Source organism: Pempheris klunzingeri, chromosome 18, assembly GCF_042242105.1.
Source record: "Pempheris klunzingeri isolate RE-2024b chromosome 18, fPemKlu1.hap1, whole genome shotgun sequence".
Taxonomy (NCBI): domain Eukaryota; kingdom Metazoa; phylum Chordata; class Actinopteri; order Acropomatiformes; family Pempheridae; genus Pempheris; species Pempheris klunzingeri.
Window position 1 is genome coordinate 15,457,170 of NC_092029.1, and position 11,946 is coordinate 15,469,115.

The following is an 11,946-nucleotide window of genomic DNA, read 5'->3' on the forward strand; positions in this document are numbered from 1 at the left end:
TCCTGGCATGCACTGTATGTTGTTGGGGGATGAATTTTGATTGCAAGCCACATGCTAGAAAAGAGCAGGACAGATCAGTGCAACCTAAGTTAGATTTACTGTCATTATACTTGCATTCAAACAAACATACTCATCTGCCAAGATAGTATGACCTGCTACAAACAGAGAAAAACAGAACATTTGTACATGCAATGAGACCAAGAGAAGACACAGAAGTCTAGAACTATGCTAGCAGGCATGTCATGATAAATACTAACATGAGCATGCTGACATTTAGAGGCTTTTGTTCATAAACCAAAATATTGGAAAGATTGCAAGTTGGAAAAGTCAGGGGATCAAAAAGGTGAGTAAGATTCATCCTCTGGGAACCATAAATAACATGAATGGTTTAATGGCAATCCATCCATGTTGACATATTTCAGCCAAAAGTAGTGGACCGACGTTGCAGATGTGGCTAATAAGGCAGTTTTAATTACCAAAATTATATGTCAATGTGCTTAACTATTTTAAGACAGAGAACAATTTTAGTGTACAATAGAAACATACAATTTGCAGGATAGTAACAGTACAGTCAATTTAACATGTCTACCTATACCAAGAGAAACATGTGGGAGGACAGTAGCGCGCACTGATCAAACCGCCTCATCTTTATTAGTCATTAAATGATGTTGTGTTACCTGTGTTATCAGCCTTTTTGTTATTTACTGTCTGTTTTTGCTTCATTTTTTCAAGCCGTGTGATTTATACATGTAAAAGTGTCTTTGAACACAAAACATGGAATCAATAAAAGCATAAACAAACCCAGTGTTTGGCTGACAGTGTTTCAATATGGGGTGTCCCTCTGAAATTACAGAGGCTTTCAAGGTGGAAGGGCTAACAATGGAAACATTCCTCACCAATAATTTGATACAGAGTGTGGTGACGCCTCTTCTCCTGCCACAATAGATACAGATTAGATTCATCGACTGATAACCCTTAACTCTTGTTTTCAAACTAATCAAATCTATTCATCACAATTGCTGATTATTATTTAGCATTTTGAGTAAAAGTTCAGTGGGGTCGTCGTAGAAGCTGTAATTTGTCATGAACCGACGCTGCAGCTGCAAACATCAACACACAAACTTAATAGCTAGATCGTGTCTATTTATGGAGGCACCAGAGAAAGACTCATTCGTCTCTCCAGTTTTCTCAGCATTACACACAGAATTATGAGCAAGTGCCACATGTGAAAAATGAGCTCTAAGTTAGTGGAACTGCTTACTGGCAAAAAGACAAAAGTATCTGCTTACACATGTGGCCTATTTTCAGATGGAGTTGACTCATGCACAGGCCATGTGATAACCTTAATCACCGGTTTGGTCTATTTAGTAAAAGCATGAGCAACTGAACTCTCATGTTTCTCAATGACAGCAGCGATTTCAAGATTCAGATCAGGGGAATACCAGTGGGAATCAAAGCTTAGACGAATGCTGGAATCCAAGATTTTGTTTATTCAGCTTTAGTTGGCCTGTCATATTGATGAGGTTATTAGTGATGCGCTAGTGAGGTATAGGGGGAATTTTGGCTCGGATTCTGCCAAAGCTCCTTCCTGAAAAAGCCTTGAGTGTGGCACAGCCTGCAAGAAAGAGGCAGAATGTAAGACTGGTCCAGAATGGATTATGAGGCCTGAGTGAACTCCTATCTGCCTCTCATTCAGCATCACTGTAATATGAACCATGGAAGGCAAGGAAGCACTTGGCACTTCATGGGCCTAACCTGTCGCGCTCATGAATTTGGTTCCACTAGCTATTTGTAAATCCTTCACTAAGTTTGTGTGTGAAGTCTTTCATTAGTACTCACTGAGAAAATCTGATTAGCCAAGTAAAAATAAATTCACTATAGCAACAAAACTTCCAAAATGTAACAGTTTAAAGGTATATTCAGACCAAAAGCAAAGCAAATTTTTCACGTGGTACAATTACATGCAAAGTCAATGCAAAGATGAAAATATTCCTGCTGGGAATATTCGCAAAAGTCTCAACTTCAGAAAACTGGTACGACACGTGTCGTAAAAGCCTATCACTGAGAATCAGATATGGAGGACAAAAATATTGTCGCAACTTGTTGAATCTATGATTCAACATCTTTACTATACAGAGAGTGAACAAAAAAGAGGAGGGCTTGGGAAAAGTGCGCAAAACCATAGCATAACATAACATCGTAAGTAAGCTGTTGGTTGTACTTCACTACGGACCCAGTTAGCACCAGTGTTAGCTGCCTTCCTCAGTATTAAGCGCAACCATTAGCACAGGTAGCTTTAATGGCATACTTTCTAGAAGGAGCACTCCCATCGGCTGTTATGGATGAATATTTGTGGGTTGCTAAGTACTCCTTAAAACACTTTCACAACTATGTTCGTTCGAGTAGGGCAAGACAAAAATTTGCTGTGTGTCTGGGCTGAACACACTTTTGGGATGTGTACATAACTTAGCTGCCAATATCTAACTTTGCTTCATTCACATGGAAAAACTTGTGTTTCAAAGTTCGTAAGAGTTAGTGGTATTAATGCAGTCTGGAATAAATGTGAACTATACAGTTATTCTAATCTAACTGACCGACACCTTTTGGTCAATCTGAACTTTTAACTGTGGTGTGCAGGCCCACTTCAGTGCCGCGATGCTTTGCATAATAGGACAACAGGCAATAAGGTATTATTATCCATCATAACTATTTTCTTTATTCTTCTTCTGTATATTTTTTGCAGAAGAACTTGTCACAAAAAATGCATCTAACGTTGCGGCTTGATTGGAAATGGTGTGCTATGTATTTTCTCAGAGATCGGCTCGACTGTTTTCACGCAATTGCAGAAAATAACGCAAAATTTGTGGAGATCTAAAATTTAAAAATGTTTTCATTAGTGTGTGTGGGGAGGATTTTTCAGAGCGAGAGTGGGTGACATCATCAGTGCAGAGGAGTTTTAAAATTGTCTAAAAATCCCGTGTTAAACTCACTCCCACTGCCACAGTTTTCATTTCACATGCATGATTTATTCAACAAAATGTGTGCCGGTCATAGACATGTAACTATGGAAGCAATCATACTCACAGCTTTTTCAGCCTCAAAGCAAACGAAAGATCCCTGTCTCTTTCACTCTAATGTTATTTTGCCTCAAACGTTTGATCAAACACATTTGGGACCTGTGATATTTTCGTCATCTTTGACTCTATCCACACAAATTACACATCTACACCTTCAACAAACTCTTCCGATGCTCACGGAGGAATCTGTCCAGTGATACGACCTATGGTTTTTGATCTATTTGATTGTTTGTGTGGTATCCCTGCAGGTATTATGGCACATGGAGGCAATGGTTCACCGCCTCCTTGTGCCATGTGTAATGTTACTGTCTGCTGTAGCCTGAAGCAGCAAGTGCAGGATTCAAAGATCGCCAACTCAGATCATATATCATATATTACACACACACACACACACAAACGCATACACACACACTTCTGAAAATCCGCACTGCTGGGAAGCTCACCATCCCAGAAACCATTAAACCATTAACCATTAAACAGCATTTTGATCAGGTTTCATTTCAGATGTGAGAACCATAATCCACACCACCTCTTTAACTCTTCAAGCTAAACGAGTCATGTAACAAGCTACCACTAATTCTCTCAGTTTTCATGTTCAGTTAGCAAGGCAAAAGTTACACCTGACTGTGTGTAAATATTTAGTGACAGATAACCTTTATAAGAACTATAGCGAGCTAACATTGATACTGTAAGGTAGCCAGTTCAGCCAGCTGCGAAAAAGGTATACTATATATGGTGTATATACTATATACACTATACTGAGCCTACATATTCAGTAATTCAGTAACTTCTACAAAAGAGGTAGTTTGCAGGTTGCAACCCATTTCAATTTAATAATGCGTTAATATTCACTTAGTAAATGTATTTCATAATTAAGCAATGTTGGAACTTAGAAACAGCTGGTGTAATGGCTCTTGCACCTTAATGTTGACATATCACATTAATGCTGATGATGTGTTCAGAAATGAACTTTTCTTGATTACGGAAGTAATTTTCTATCATTGCATATTGATATGCTCAAATGGAAATAAAGTGTAAACTGAGGAGCCTGACATTTACCACTGAATAGCAATCAGTTAGTCAGCTGGAATAGAGATCACATAATACTTCCTGACGGCAGTTTTTTTTTGTTCCCCCTGAGCTCTTTATTCTGATCCATGGACTCAAAGTGAGTCACTGGAGGACAAAATGTTATGTACCACAACTCAATCGCAGATGGCCGTGAGCTTTGCTTGAGCCATCACTCATTGCTCACTCACAGGTTAACATGCCAACCAAGTCAGAAAACTGTCACAGTACACCAGTCAGTTTGGCAAACAACCCTTCTGCCTAAAGTCTAACTGCTCTGTGTGGTGGATATAACAAAGTCTCAGTGGCTGGGTTCAGAATAATAAGCTGATGAAATTCAAATTGTATTCAACATTTTTGCTGGAACATTTAGTATTTGTCATATCATTTTTTTATGTGTAGAGTAAGACTGACACCACACTTGAAGCTGTTTTATAGAAGATGTGAGTTAGATTTATGGCTGTTCTATGTCTAAGCAGACATAAGAGACAAACAATTACTTACTGCACATGGGCAACGGGGAGGATAGTATGTATCCAGGCTTCAGAGACGTCATTTTCATTGAAGTACATTTTAAGTTTCTGCCAGATTTCAATCATATGGATGTGAATACTTACACTAAGTACGCTCTACAGAAATTATCTGTAGATGTAAGAACCAGCATCAATCAGTGTAAAACCAGCATGTATTGCAGCATCCTGTCAATAACAATCAAGCTTAAGTGAAATTTACATTTGAAATATATATATATATATATATATATATAGCCGGTACGAGATCTGCTGGTGCTGTTGTACCTTCCATTTCTGGGTTGTATTCAGGGATAGCAGTGGTAGATGGTCAGTCGGTCGGTCCACCAATTTAGCCCAGACTGAATTATCTTAACAACTACTGGATGGATTGTAAATGACATATTGTACAGATATTCATGGTCCCCAGATGATGCTGTCTAATAAGTGTAGTGATCCCCTTTCATTCAGTGCTCCCAAAGTGTTAACCCACTGTCCCTTATCATCTACTCAACGAAATGGCACAAAATCTGATGCACACATTTGTATCTTCTTCAGGATGAATTGTAAACATTTGCTGATCCCTGAGCTTCAAGGTCAACAAACAACAAATTTCAGCGTCAGTCCCTCCATAAAAAGCATATTTTTCTATAATCCTGCGATTTTTACGATGACACTCATGCATAATACACAGAGAAATCCATCAGATGAATTTGTTTGGAAAAACACCCTCAACAGATTTAGCGGAAATCAAAGATACACAGTTGTTTGGCTTATGAAATGTTGAAGGTACAAACAATGAGAATGTGAACTAGAGCACAAGATCAGAGCGTTATATAGAAGGCACTGAAACATCACACACAGATACTCTCTAATAGTCAAAGTGCATCTAAGGGTTTTCCAGTATCCAGGCTAACTGGATACTAGAGGTTCATTACTTCAAGCTCCTGTACAATCCGAGACACACCAAGCAGAAGAAGTAAACTGGTGTTTCTCTCCTCTCAGTCGTTTGATGCTTCCTAGAACAAGGCATTTATCTGCCAGTTACCCCGCTGGAGCCAATCAGTTATCAGCAAGGAAGAGGGCTTTTATTTTGGCCTGCTCTCAGGTTTGAATCAGTGTGCAGAGCTCAGCTTTTATCTCTGTCTAGTCCAGCAGATCATAACTGTAAATAATGTGCTCTTTCTCAGTTTGCTTAAAGATTTTTAAGAATTGGCTCAGAGATGATTTTTAACTAACTCAGCTGTTTACACTAAGTCAATTTAGCCAAAAAAGACAAATAAATGCACATGAATATTAGCCTGAAACTCTCAGAGATCTGTTTCTTGGACATTTCTGCCATTTTCTGACCATAAATATCTACTAAATTCATTCTCATTTCGTTCACTTCACACAGAGACGGAAGCCTTGGCTGAGTGATATTAATAATTACACCTGTGATGATGATGGAGCCATATCCTCATTTCAGTCCCGAGGTGGCACAAGGTTTTCACGGTCTGTCTGCAGAGGCAATCTGTGGCTGCAAAATGGGACGTTAATGCATCTATTTCTCATTTTATCTGCAACAATGCAGCCACCCATTCTGCTGTTGTGTAAGATGACTAAATGAGTGAATGCAAATTAGATCATTCATAATCAGTGAATTGGATCTGTTTTTATTAAGGCCAAACAAAGGCTGTATCTTTGCTATGGTGATTCATAGCAGGATCTGATGAGTGATGGTGTGTAATCTGATTGAATGTTGCTGATAAATAGCTGGCTAATCCTGATGAGAGCCCCCAATTAAGTATTTTCGTTGCATTTCCATCCAAACAATGACTCTCTTTTAAGCCCTGAAAATAGTTGGCGTTGGAGCAGGAAATATCAAGTAAACAGCTTGACAGGTTCAAAGTAAAAACAGCTATTAATAAAGAGGGGAAATGCGTGAAAGTGACTGGGTTCAGCTCAGCCAACATCAAAATGATTAAGTCTGCTGTCTATTCTTTGAGATCCTCAACTTTGGTTAATTATTCACACAATAAACAGACATGCGCTGACTGTCAATGAAGTCTGCAACCTCCATCTGCCTCTGAAGGCGAAAACGAAAGGAAAGCCAAGACAATGCTATTAGAAAGTTATCTTCATGTGGGGATTTTAAAGGAGAAATGCAGTTTATTGTTCCTGCGCAAAGTAGAAGCTGTGTTCACAATTACCTCATGAATTAGGAAGATAAGACACTCATGTTCATAATCTAGACTTGTGTTGATGCTGGTTCTTTGTCCGAGCGCGCAGTCTCCTCAGAGGAGCTTTGGGAATTCAAATCAGATCTTTTTTTTATAAGCCTCCACCACCACCAGCAGCACCACCGCTGCCGTCGTCTCCCTTATTCCTATGCACGCTCCTAACAGATTCACGGGTTGGGCAGTTAGAGCTATATGGAAACACGTGACAGAGCTTGAAGGGGCGACGCTTCATAAGTGTGAAGACACAGAGAACAAGCTTGGAGAGACGCTGGAGTCAGCAGCAGCGGCGGCAGCAGCAGCAGCAGTCAGCATCCACACAGCAGGAGCGCACTCCAAGAGCGACAAGACACCTGAAAATTTTTAAAAAACCAAAACTTGTGTCACATGTAGAATTTGGAAAAGAAACTAATAATTACAATAATGCTGGTGGTTTCATCCTAACCCATGCATGCTGGTTGTCTTTTCCTTTTATATAAGATCTGTGTTGGTTGGATGATGTGCCTCTGACTTGGATTAACGCGCGGTGATAAAGGGCGATTCTGCGCACTTGGAAAAATTATGTAAGGTAAAGGAGCACTTTTACGCTTTTAAACGCTTAATCGCGGCTATTAATGCTGTTTTCCTGCTTGTATTAGTACTTTAAATGCTTTGTGGTGTTTGTCCCAGCATGAAAGTATGTGTTTTTTTGCTTTTATTGCGCGGATTCCTGAATTCATCTGCGCTTCTTGCGCCAGATTGATAATAAATCTAGATTCCCTGCACTAACACAAAAAGAACTCTGCAATTCTAATTCCAAATTATTTGATAGCAATCATCCTGCTGTTTACTAATACAGTAAACTATACCACTGAATTTGAGCCTGCACAGCCTCTATGTTGTTTTACATAGAGATAATCAGCTTCTGTGTCTGTTTTACAATAGTGTTCTGGTCTGTACAGGTATAGGTGCTATAGAGGAGCTATATTGTTTGTCTGCTACTGCACGTCAGAGAAAAAAGAGGCGTTTTTTTAATTTAAATTTTTTTATTTTCAGCCTCATGTTTTTATAAGTATGTTTTCTGTACACCAGCTTTCAGAGACTAGATGTGGTTTATGTTACAGTGGCACTATTAAAGATTCAAAATGTTTCCAAAAATTTTGAATGAGAAATATTAATATTTGCATAATGTGGAAAAATATCCCACTTTTAAGGCATTTTTATATCAAACATTGCTCTGCTGTAGATAGATAGATTTTTTTATTAGGTTTTTCAAACATGTCTGAAATGTTTGTCGTCAATTTGTAGGTTGTCCAGGTGTCTTAGACTGCAGTATTACCCTCAGACACAGCCATGAAATCTGTGCTGGATGGTGTGGCGGACACCACCTTCCGGACTATTACATCTGGCTTACAGTATCTGGGCTCCAACGATGCTAACTACGATGACCCCATCAATGATGCAGACTTCAAGGCGGGTTTCTCTCTGCAGAAGCCCTTATCTGCTTTCCGCAGCAACTCCTTCCCAGACAAAGTACCTCCAGACGAGGAGCTCATCCTCAAGGGCATCCCCTTCTACCCCACCAATGCCACAGACTTGTTTGGCAACAGGAGCACATTCAGAGATGAGACTAATAATATACAATGTGGGGAGAACTTTATGGACATGGAGTGTTTCATGATCCTGACCCCCAGCCAGCAGCTGGCTGTGGCTGTGATGTCTCTGACTCTGGGTACCTTTACGGTGCTGGAGAATCTGGTGGTGCTCTGCGTCATCTTGCAGTCCCGCACCCTCCGCTGCCGGCCGTCCTACCACTTCATTGGCAGTTTGGCTGTGGCTGACCTCCTGGGAAGTGTCATATTTGTCTACAGCTTTCTGGACTTCCATGTTTTCCACAGGAAGGACAGCCCCAACGTTTTTCTCTTCAAGCTGGGTGGAGTCACAGCGTCGTTCACGGCATCTGTTGGGAGCCTTTTCCTCACTGCTATTGACCGCTACATCTCCATACACCGGCCTCTCGCTTACAGGCGCATTGTGACACGGACCAAGGCTGTCATTGCCTTCTGTATGATGTGGACCATCTCCATCGTCATCGCAGTGCTACCTCTGCTGGGTTGGAACTGTAAACGCCTCAATTCTGTTTGCTCAGACATATTCCCTCTGATTGATGAGAACTACCTGTTGTTCTGGATCGGTGTCACCAGTGTGCTGGTTCTTTTCATTATCTACGCCTACATATACATCCTGTGGAAAGCGCACCACCACGCTGTGCGAATGCTGAGCCGCACCTCCCAGAAGAGCCTTGTTGTTTACTCAGCAGATGGGACTAAAGTGCAGACCACACGGCCTGAGCAGGCACGCATGGACATCCGTCTGGCCAAGACACTGGTGCTTATCCTAGTGGTGCTGGTCATCTGCTGGGGCCCATTGCTCGCCATCATGGTCTATGACCTCTTCTGGAAGATGGACGATGACATCAAGACAGTATTTGCATTCTGCAGCATGCTCTGCCTTCTCAACTCCACTGTCAACCCAATCATCTATGCCTTGAGGAGCAAGGACCTGCGGCATGCCTTCCTCAGCTCCTGCAGTGCCTGCAGGGGCAGTGCCCAGCAGTTGGACAATAGCCTCGAGTCAGACTGCCAGAACAGAAATGCCAACATTTCTGCCAACAGGGCTGCAGAGAGCTGCGTGAAGACCACTGTGAAAATAGCCAAAGTAACAATGTCTGTGTCAACTGAAACTTCTGCAGAGGCTGTCTAATTGGCTGTCAAGGGGAACTGTGTAAATGTCATCTTCTCCAAACAACGCCATTCAACACAATAAAGCAGAAGTTAGATATTCCTGAGAAAGCATTGAAATACATCCTCACATAGACGCTTTAGTGGTTGCATTATTTTATGTTAGTGTATGAGTACATGGTGTGCCAAAGTGCCAAACGGTATTGCAAGTTCATAGAAAGGACTCACACTCTGAAAGGATTATCAAAGACTATCATAAGTCTGCTGTTTACCATAGACTTCATGATATCCAGTTAGTGAAAGGCATATTATATTTTTGTACTGTGAATTCAGGTTTTGAAAAACAATATATCTTCATTTATGGGATAAGGGGCTACTGACATTTTTAATTCGAGATGTTTTACAGTGTCATTTAGACTTTAACATGTGTCTTGCACCATAAATAAAAACACATCTTCGCACCTTGACTTTCTACAGGCTTCATGTACATGTTGCATACAGACATTTCTATGAGGACATGATACATATATATATATATATATACATATATATATATAAAAATAAAAGTTCAAATGACTCTGATTGTTTATTTCCCAAATTTGTCATTAAAATGTCCCTTTTGTACTTCTTCTGACAACACTCAGTGAGTGGCAAATGTGTGATGAGATTTTGAGAAATGAGAGGTGATTCATGACCAAGATGAAAAAAAAAAAAAAAAACGCCACCATCACAAATTAACTGGATGGAGGTAATGAATAGATTGGTTTGTCAAATCTGAAATTCTGCGGCAGAGTGACGATCGTCCCTGTTGTCCATTTCTTTACTCGCTAGCTGTTAGACCTTTAGAATAACGTGTCTTTGTTCAGATGTATACCTAACAACTGTACAGTGTTTCCTTGCAAAATAAAGTGTTCAGATCGACTAATTCAGCAACAACATCAACAAGCTTTTGGACAAAGCTTGGGCAAATCAAAAGTGAACTTGGACGCAGTGTGCTGGTCACTACTGTAACAAACTGATGTGGTCTCTGACTATAGCTGCTTTCATCAAATGTACGATTTTACTGGATTCAGCCTTGTGTGTGTGTGATACCTTGTGACTTGGTGATATATTTCCAACCCCAAGCCTTTTGGTCATTGCAGTGAGTTGTTTTAGTGCTACTGTTGCAGCGGGGCATTATTTCGGAAAATAAAAGCAACCCATGCACAGGCCTAGTGAAGTACCTTTGGCGTAACTCTAAATAAAAATATGTCTGCTGTTAATTTTACTTATCTCAACAAAGAAGCAAGGGTCAGACCTGGTTACCTGAATGGAAGTCTGTGTGTACGCATTGTGTGGAGACTGGACGACAGACCTTGCAAAAGAATCTGAGAAGATGTGATTTAATAGATGATGTAGTAATTTTAATCTAGAAATCTCACAGCACAATTGTTCTGTAGACATTTATCTTGGTGTAAAGTTATCCAGAAAGCTGTTTATCAGTATGCTTTGCTGCCTCTTGTATTATTGAGTATTGAAGATCAAAATGTCAACTGTCAAGTGGCTTCTGTGCAGTGGTGACATAATGAGGAATCTATGACTTAAAAATCACAATCAGTCAAGTGTTTTTAGTATCGCTGTTTTCAAACTTTTGAATAAAGTCGCAGCTGGTTGTCATTTTCGCCTGCAGTTATTTGAGTGATTGTTTGATGATGGGAAACAGGAGGTCACAGCACATTTTTGCTTCATTAATCCAACAATCACTGGCTCAAGAGGAACACAGACTCCGAGAGGAAGCCAGAGTCTGAGCCGAAAGCAGCCCAAATCCATCAGTGATGTTATAGCGCCCCCTTGTGGAAGATCTCCCATTGTCAACATTGGCAACTTTTCTGAGGAACGAGGGCGTCTCTACCCATTCATTTCGGCTCTCTTAGTTACTCTATTACTGTGGTTACTTCCTATAAGTGACAAATTGTAATAAAATGGCTGCCACGACATCCTCTGACAGCAACAGCTGCTCTGTTCTTCTCATCTCTCGGCTTAGAAGGACAGGGAAATAGCAACATCTGCTCGCACAGATGTCAGCAGGATTTTGTTCATTTATCCACCAAATACTCCAATCTCCGAAAAGCCAGAAGGCTGATTTACTTAAGCATGTGTGAAAGGCTGGAATTAAGGTTGAATACAACACTAGACTAGAGCCAGTACAGTTAGTTGATTTATTTATTTGTTGATTGACAGAAAAAAGTGTTTCGACCATTTTTCAAACAAAAATGACCAAAGATTATGTTCTAGGTCTCACTTGTGAGCATTATTTGCTACTTTTCTTTGTCTTGTGTGATGATGAGCTGAAACTCTTTTTGACTGTTGGTCA

The 11,946-nt window shown here is 40.3% G+C and overlaps 1 protein-coding gene across 2 annotated transcripts; it reads left to right on the forward strand.

The window, feature by feature from the left end:
- Positions 1-7,251: 7,251 nt before the first annotated feature.
- On the forward strand, positions 7,252-11,233 carry cnr1 (cannabinoid receptor 1). 2 transcript variants are annotated; one of them, XM_070849270.1, is made up of 2 exons: positions 7,252-7,441; positions 8,161-11,233. In XM_070849270.1, the coding sequence occupies exon 2, from the start codon at positions 8,206-8,208 to the stop codon at positions 9,613-9,615; it is 1,410 nt and encodes a 469-aa protein (XP_070705371.1). In that variant the 5' UTR covers positions 7,252-7,441; positions 8,161-8,205; the 3' UTR covers positions 9,616-11,233. The 2 variants fall into 2 exon arrangements, with proteins under 2 accessions (XP_070705371.1, XP_070705372.1); XM_070849271.1 differs by having other exon boundaries at positions 7,252-7,436.
- The last annotated feature ends 713 nt before the right edge of the window (positions 11,234-11,946 follow it).

What these genes read in the sequence shown, in the direction of transcription:
- cnr1 (XM_070849270.1), top strand. Translation starts at nt 8,206, where the DNA reads ATGAAATCTGTGCTGGATGGTGTGGCGGACACCACCTTCCGGACTATT.